Genomic DNA, 8,611 nt, shown 5'->3' with positions numbered 1-8,611 from the left:
GGTTTGTGGGGGCCAGGACTCAGCAAATGGGTTTGGAGGACAGAGTCCAACCCTCACATGACCTTTGCGGGTGTTAATGAATGGGTTCCCTCGGATCACCATGTGCAGCCAGCCTAGCTTTAACATCCCAACAACCTTTCACCATCATAGGACAATTCTGTCATTTAACTCAAAACATCCCTTGGCAGGAGAGAAGTCTGATTTTTCTGTATAAGGAGACGCTGGAAGGTAAAGCAGGGGAACATACCCTTCACAGGAGCAAGGAGGGGCAGAGGAAGGCAGGGTGGGGTCTTTCTCATTGTTTCCTGAGATGTTCACAATGGTGCCATGTAATAGTTAGCTCAGGCTGCTGCTGTAACAAAACACCTTAGGTTAGGCAGCTTAAGGAACAGAAATGTATTGTGGCACATTTTTTTTTTTAAATTGGTGGCAGGAAGTCTTGAATAGAATCCCAGTGGGGTTGTGGCAGGTGAGGGCACTCTGACCGGCAGGTGGCACCTCTTTTAGGTGGTGGGGATAGGAGATGGGAGAGGGTGTATGGGAAAAGGGAGACCTCTGAGGGTTCTTGATAGAAACATAGGTCAGGACAAGGCTCTGTCCTATGTTAACCTTCTGCAGCTATAATAAAATACCTAAGAGAATTAACTTATAAAGAGAAGAAGTTTCTTTTGGCACACCTTCCTGGTGACTTAGTAGGTTAGCCCCTTGCTTTGGGCCTATGGCAAGGCAGAGCACCTGGGAAGAACCAGCTGAGTAGAAGCCTCAGGTATACCATGAACCAAGAAACAAGGAGACGGTGCTGAGGTCGGTCCCATAATTCCTCAGTTACCTAAAGACCTCCCACAAGGACCCATGTCCTAAAGGTTCCTCCAGTGCCCAGGCACTCCACTGTGGCATGAAACTCTCCCGGGGAGATGCGTCCACTCACCCCGACAGAGGGATGAGTGACGATTCCATCCAAGTGCAGCTTGTTGAACCAATGAGTATTGTCCCCATTCACAGGGTCGAGGACCCCGAAGAGCTGCATCACCACAAAGTTCCACCCAGTTGGTGACCTCAAAGAGGCTGCATCATAGAATCCTACCCTCCTGTTAGCCTCCCTACCTCTCTGTACCCTAGAATCTCCTGAGAGGTAGAATCATGTGCGGCTTGGAGGGAGGCACTGGAGCAGGTGGCTGGCATCTTGCGAGGAGGTCCCTGACCCTTCCCATCATCCTTCCGTGAGGGGACGTCAACAGGCTGGACCTTGAGGATCTCCTGCCTTTCCAGTTGCTCTGATGAAGATTGTCACCGCTGTCACAATATGGGGACAGATCTGCTTCCATCGTCCTGCAGACTGAGCCTTTAAAGCTTGGAGGGATGGGCAACACCCAAGCTTCAGTTTGCCCTGTGCTTGGGCTCCCCTTCTTGTCCCTGTGGCAAAACACTTGATCCCTGCAACTCAAGGGAGGGGGGGTTATTTTGGCTCACGGCTTCAGGGGGTTCAGTTCATCACAGTGTGGGAGGCGTGGTGTCAGGAAATGAGTGTAGTGATGGTCATGTGTGGTAGAACTTTCTCCAGAGCATTCAGACCCAGGAAGACATGACTGGAAGAAAGCTGCCCCACAACCCTCAGAGGCGAGCCTGCCTCTACCAGCCACACTCCCCTTAGAGGTTCCACAAGCTGCCCAAACAGTGCTGTCAAGACCAAGTGTTCAAACACGCACGCTTTCAGATTGCATCCATAAGGCCCCAGGAACACAGCTAACTTCACCCACCTCCATAAAGACCTCATCTCCAGCCCTAGCCACATAGAGGCAGGATGTCCACAGTACATGCTGTGCAGGATCACAGACAGTCAGTCAGTCTGTCTTTTCTTTTCTCGTTCCTCCTGCTCCTTAACACCTGTGACTTTACACTGTCAAAAATGTGACATTGACAGGCTGGAGAGACAGCTCAGTGGGTACAGGGTTTACGGAGCAAGTCCGAAGACCTGGGTTCAAGTCCCAGTATCCACATTAAAAAAAGCTGAATGGTGGTGGAGGAGGTGGTGGTGATGGTAGAGGTGGTGGTGGGATGCATGCCTGTGATCAGAACTGGAGAGATGAAGACAGGAGGATTCCAGGAGCTCACTGATCTAGACAAACCCACGAGCTCCAGGTTCAGCCAGAGAAACTGTTGAGAAATCAGGCGGAGAATTATCCAGGAAGTCACCTGATGGCAAGCTCTGGCCTCCGCAGGCACATGCACATAGGTGCACGCGTGCATGCACAGAATGAAGAAACGGACCCTTGTGTTCTTTCACCTTCATTCCTAGTATTTTATCGTGTTTGGAAATGGATTGTCAGGGTGCTTTTTCCAGTCTAGCGTCTGACGGTGCACGTGTGCGTGCACACACCTGTGCACAGGTGTGAAAACTGTCTATTGTAATGCAGGTTTCTTTGTTTATTTTGCTGCTTTGAGTAGATTTCCCACAGGCTGCTAGGGTTGCCTGTCACATGTAGGCAATGGTTTCATGCCCACCTCTCATCTTCCTTCCAACCTTTTATTTATTTTTACATAAATCTCCGTATGTCAGTCTGTCTAGTCTAAAACTCGCTCTGTAGACCAGGCTAGCCTCAAACTCACAGAGGTCCACCGGCCTCTGCCTCTCAAGTGCTGGGCTTACGGGCGTGTGCCACCATCGCAGGCCCTTGGGTGAGCCACACACGCAGAGGTCTGCAGACACCTTGCTGGAGTCAGTTCTTCCTCTTTGCCATGTGATCCCAGAGACTGTACTCGGTCATCAGACTTAGTAGCAGAAGCCTTTGCCCTCTGGGCCATCTCACCAGTCCTAATGCTTTAATTTGTTAAATTGTGTGTCGGTGGGGGCGGTGGGGGGGCTTGTGCATGTGAGCTCAGTGCCTCCGAGGCCAGAAGAGTGCATCAGATCCCCTAGGACTGGAGTTACAGGCAGATAAAAGCTGCTGTGTGGGTGCTGGGAACTGAACCTGGATCTTTTATATTTTTGGTTGTGAACCTAGCCTTTAACGGCTGAGCCATCTCTCCAGCCCTGAACCTGGATCTTTTGTAAGAACAGCCAGTGCCCTTACAGGCCGAGGCCTCTCTTCAGCTTCTTTCCTCCCTCGGCACCCACCCAGGTTTTATTTTATTGTTCAGCCTTGTCTGATTGCATTTGCTACCAACATGAACCTAAGTGGCAGCTTGACAAGGCTTTGCTGCTGGTTCAGTGGTGACGCCTTTGAGACTCTGTTCAGACATTAAGTACGAGGCTGTGGCTTCTCAAAGGCACCTTCGTCCCTTCATTGGACTGTCAGGGAGTCCGTGTAATCCCATCTGCATTACGGACATTCTCATGTAACTTCCATCCCTAGATCAAACCCCCTGAAGGAGTCAGTCACATATCCCTGGGTTGCTCTGAAGCCTTCTTGGTTTTCCTGGGCTTCTGAATTCAGTCAGATTGTATTTTATTTGAATTTCTTTCTTTTTTTTTCAGTTTTTTTTAAATTGATATTTATTTTTTTTTTCATGTTTTCTTTTTTTTTTCTTTTTCCTTGCTGATTTTTTTTATTAATTAATTAATTTAATTATTAAAGATTTCTGCCTCTTCCCCGCCACCACCTCCCGTTCCCTCACCCTCCCCCAATCAAGTCTTCCTTCCTCCTCAGCCCAAAGAGCAAGCAGGTTTCTCTGCCCTGTGGGAGGCCCAAGGACCACCCACCTCCATCCAGGTCTATTAAGGTGAGCATCCAAACTACCTGGGCTCCCACAAAGCCATTACATGCAATAGGATCAAGAACCCATTGCCATTGTTCTTCAGTTCTCAGTAGTCCTCATTGTCCATTATGTTCAGCGAGACCGGTTTTGTCCCATGCTTTTTCAGTCCCCGGCCAGCTGGCCTTGGTGAGTTCCCGATAGAACATCCCCATTGCCTCAGTGTGTGGGTGCACCCCTCGCCGTCCTGAGTTCCTTGCTCGTGCTCACTCTCCTTCTGCTCCTCCTTTGGATCGTGAGACTTCAGTCCAGTGCTCCAATGTTGGTCTCTGTCTCTGTCTTCTTTCATCGCCTGATGAAGGTTAATATTCAGGGGGATGCTTATATGTTTTTCTTTGGGTTCACCTTCTTATTTAGCTTCTCTAGAGTCACGAATTATAGTCTCAATGTCGTTTATTTATGGCTAGAAACCAAATATGAGTGAGTACATCCCATGTTCCTCTTTTTGGGTCTGGCTTACCTCACTCAGGATAGTGTTTTCAATTTCCGTCCATTTGTATGCAAAATTCAAGAAGTCATTGTTTTTTACTGCTGAGTAGTACTCTAATATGTATATATTCCATACTTTCTTCATCCATTCTTCCACTGAAGGACATCTAGGTTGTTTCCAGGTTCTGGCAATTACAAACAATGCTGCTATGAACATAGTTGAGCATATACTTTTGTTGTATGTTTGGGCATCTCTTGGGTATATTCCCAATAGTGGTATTGCTGGGTCAAGAGGTAGGTTGAACCCGACTTTCCTGAGAAACCGCCACACTGCTTTCCAAAGTGGTTGCACAAGTTTGCATTCCCACCAGCAGTGGATGAGAGTGCCCCTTTCTCCACAACCTCTCCAGCAGAGGCTATCATTGGTGTTTTTGATTTTAGCCATTCTGACCGGTGTAAGATGGTATCTTAATGTTGTCTTGATTTGCATTTCCCTGATTGCTAAGGAAGTTGAGCATGATCTTAAGTGACTTTTGGCTATTTGAACTTCTTCTGTTGAAAAGTCTCTGTTCAGCTCAGTGCCCCATTTTATAATTGGATTGATTAACCTTTTACGGTCTAATTTCTTGAGTTCTTTGTATATTTTGGATATCAGACCTTTGTCAGTTGCGGGGTTGGTGAAGATCTTCTCCCAGTCAGTGGGTTGCCTTTCTGTCTTAGTGACAGTGTCCTTTGCTTTACAGAAGCTTCTCAGTCTCAGGAGGTCCCATTTATTCAATGATGTCCTTAGTGTTTGTGCTGCTGGGGTTGTACGTAGGAAGTGTTCTCCTGTGCCCATGTGTTGTAGAGTACTTCCCATAAATTGATATTTATTAAGCTCTACATTTTTCTCTGCTCCTCTCCCTGCCTCTCCCCTCCCCCCTCCCACCCTCCCCCAAGGTCCCCATGCTCCCAATTTACTTAGGAGATCTTGTCTTTTTCTACTTTCTACTTCCCATGTAGATTAGATCTATGTAAGTGTCTCTTAGTGTCCTCATTGTGGTCTAAGTTCTCTGGGATTGTGGTTTGTAGGCTGACTTTCTTTGCTTTATGTTTAAAAACCACCCACGAGTGAGTACATGTAATAATTGTCTTTCTGTGTCTGGGTTACCTCATTCAAAATAATGTTTTCTAGCTCCATCCATTTGCCTGCAAAATTCAAGCTGTCGTTATTTTTTCTGCTGTGTAGCACTCCATTGTGTAAATGTACCACATTTTCCTTATCCATTCTTAGGTCGAGGGGTACTTAGGTTGTTTCCAGGATCTGGCTATGACAAACAAAGCTGCTATGAACATAGTTGAGCACATGTCCTTGTGGCATGATTGAGCATCCTTTGGATAGATACCCAAAAGTGGTATTGCTGGGTCTTGAGGAAGGTTGTTTCCTAATTTTCTGAGAAATTGCCACACTGACATCCAAAGGGGCTGTACCAGCTTGCATTCCCATCAGCAATGCAGAAGTGTTTCCTTTTCCCCACAACCTCACCAGCATAAGTTGTCATCAGTGATTTTGATCTTGGCCATTCTTACAGGTGTAAGATGGAATCTAAGAATTGTTTTTTTTTTTTTTTTTTTTTTTTGAGGTTTAGCATCAGTCTTTAATGCTGTCACACTGCATAATGACAAGTCACACACTTTGGTCTTGTGTTCGTAGTGGCAACTTACAATGAGTCAAATGTCAGAGCACCGGGCTAGCTTCAAAGAACAGATACCTTCACTCCCAGGTCTGCTTCCATCACAGCCCTGGACAGCAGTAGTTGACAGGGACTGTGTTCATCTGAGTGCACACTAGCTTCAAATGGAATTATAAAAACATATTTACAGACGTTCCACAGTGCTCCTTTCATCAGAGCGAAGACCCTTTTATATAAAGGGATTATATTTCGGGCTGTGCAAAATTCAAAAGGAATGTATCCTTTTGAGAGTTCAGAGTCCATTACACACGCAAAAAAAATCACCTGGGTCTCTGAAGTCCCAGGTATGGCCAAGGACTACCTTTGGGCCGACAAACACTGTGACATAAGCCAACCAGCTGACTTCAACAGAGCCAGAAGTCCAGGGAATTCCTGATCGTTCAAGTCTCAAACCTGGAGGAGGTGGCAGCGAGACTTGCCCACCTGGGCTGGCCCTGTGGCCCTGTGACCAGGTATTGCTTGTGATGCTGGCCTGGCAGTCCTACTGAATTGCTCTCAATTTGAGATGGCCAAGACAAGACAGGATTCTTCTGGGGAGAAACAAGGCTTGGGACAAATACAGAAGAAAACAAGAACCTCTCACACAGTGGAGACTGACTAGTGCACAGGGTCTGGCACCCGAGATGGCAGCCAGAAACTAAAGGACGGTAGAGGGGTGAGTCCAGTCGCAGGCCTGCCTCATACCCTCGGGCAGGAGCTGGGGTGCAGAGGGTGGCTCCATTCCAGGAGGGCTGCTGTTCCCACCGCCTGCCTATCGCTCAAAAAATCACTGTAGTCTAGTGCGCGACTTTGAAAGATTGTAATATATTCTGTGGAAAACATTCGGCAGAGCAGAAGCCCTCCCTGGGCCCTCCCGCAGTATGCAACCAGTGAACGGTCTGGAAATCTGCAGTTCTGGAAAAGTCCCTGCTCAGTCCTCGGGGATGCAGGCGGCTAGATGGGAAGAACCTGCTCCAGGACGGTTCTGGATGTCAGGGGAATCCTTTCGGGGAAGATGACTTCAAATTCGATAACAAGGTCTCCACGTTTTTCAGGTGTTTTGGGGAGAGGCAGGCCTTCTCCAGGAACTTTCCGCCGCATTCCAGGCCTGATGACGTCTTTGAATACAACAGGGATGGTCCTGCCGTCCAGAGTGGGAACGTTCACAGTGCAACCACAGAGAGCCTCCCGAAGGCTAATCCTGGCTGGATAGATGACATCGGAATCATCTCTCTTGAAGATATTGTGTGGCTTGTCCTTTAAAACAAAGACAATGTCAGCTGGAATGTTGTTGGAGGTCTGGTCCCCTTCCTTGGGAAATGTGATTTTGGTCCCTTCTTTCCAGCCCCTCTTCACTTCGATGGTCAGGATCTTATCTTCATTTCGAATGCTCTTTCCATCAGGGTTCAGTCGCTTGTGGGAGATTTTCATTTTCTTGGTACAGCCGCTGTAGATCTCTTCAAGGGAGACCCGGAGGTCGTGGGTGACTGGGGGATCTTGCTTCTTTCGGGAGGGCTCTTGGGCAGGGCGGGTGCGTCCAAAGTTCACATTGGTGAAGCCACCCATACCCATGGGAAAGGCAGAGAACGGATCATCGATGTCCATGCCTTCCTCCCCGTTGCGCTGCCCGAAAAAGGTATCAAAGGGGTTTCTGCCACCGAAGAACTCAGCAAACATGGCATGAGGGTCTCCATGGAATGTGTAGCTGAAAGAGGTACCATTAGCACCACCGCTGTTACCAACACTGGGGCCACCACCCTTTAGGCCTTCCTCTCTGTAGCGGTCGAAAATCTCGCGCTTGCGCGGGTCGCTGAGCACGTCGTAGGCCTCGGCGATCTCCTTGAACTTCTCCTCGGCGCCGGGCTCCTTGTTCTTGTCGGGGTGGTAGCGCAGCGCCTGGCGGCGGTAGGCTCGCTTGATCTCGTTGTCGGACGCGCCGCGGGCCAAGCCCAGCGTCTGGTAATAGTCCTTGCCCATGGCCACCGCCGCCCAGCTGTCGCCGCCTCCGGCTCTCTAAGAATTGTTTTGATTTGCATTTCTCTGATGACTAAGGGTGTTGAACATTTCCTTAAATGTCTTTCAGCCATTTTAGATTCCTCTATTGAGAGTTCTCTGTTTAGGTCTGTACTCCATTTTTTGTCTTGTTGACCATGTCCTTTGCTTTACAGAAGCTTTCAGTTTCAGAAGGTCCAATTTATTAATTGTTTCTCTCAGTGTCTGTGCTGCTGGGGTTTTATTTAGGAAGTGGTTCCCTGTGCCAATGTGTTCAAGTGTACTTCCCACTTTCTCTTCTATAAGGTTCAGTGTGGCTGGGTTTGTGTTGAGGTGTTTGATCCATTCGGACTTGAGTTTTGTGCATGGTGAAAGATATGGGTCTATTTTCATACATCTACATGTTAATATCCAGTTATGCCAGTACTTGTTAAATATGCTTTCTTTTTTCCATTTGATATTTTTTGCTTTTTTGTAAAAAATCAGGTGTTTGAAGATGTGTGGATTGATATCCGGGTCTTCTATTCAGTTCCATGAATTTCTTTCTTGAGAGTCATAAAAGGTCTTTACCTTGGCTGTAGAGACAGCTCAGCAGTCGAGAGCACTTACCACTCTTCTAAAGGATGGGGGTTTGGTTCCCGGCACCCAATCCTGGCAGCTCATCTTTGTAACGCCAGCTCCTGGGAATCCTACACCTCAGGTCTCTGAGGGCACCTGTGCTCACA

The 8,611-nt window shown here is 47.9% G+C and overlaps 1 protein-coding gene across 1 annotated transcript; it reads right to left on the bottom strand.

Annotated features, from left to right (window-relative positions):
• Nucleotides 1-6,384: 6,384 nt before the first annotated feature.
• On the bottom strand, nucleotides 6,385-7,888 carry LOC130879757 (dnaJ homolog subfamily B member 1-like). Its single transcript, XM_057778554.1, has one exon. It carries the CDS (start codon nucleotides 7,869-7,871, stop codon nucleotides 6,849-6,851), a length of 1,023 nt encoding a protein of 340 aa, XP_057634537.1. The 5' UTR covers nucleotides 7,872-7,888; the 3' UTR covers nucleotides 6,385-6,848.
• Nucleotides 7,889-8,611: the final 723 nt, after the last annotated feature.

Source organism: Chionomys nivalis, chromosome 8 (genome assembly GCF_950005125.1).
Source record: "Chionomys nivalis chromosome 8, mChiNiv1.1, whole genome shotgun sequence".
Lineage (NCBI taxonomy): Eukaryota > Metazoa > Chordata > Mammalia > Rodentia > Cricetidae > Chionomys > Chionomys nivalis.
Note: the sequence above shows the minus strand (reverse complement) of the source record. Positions and strands in the feature narration are given on the sequence as shown.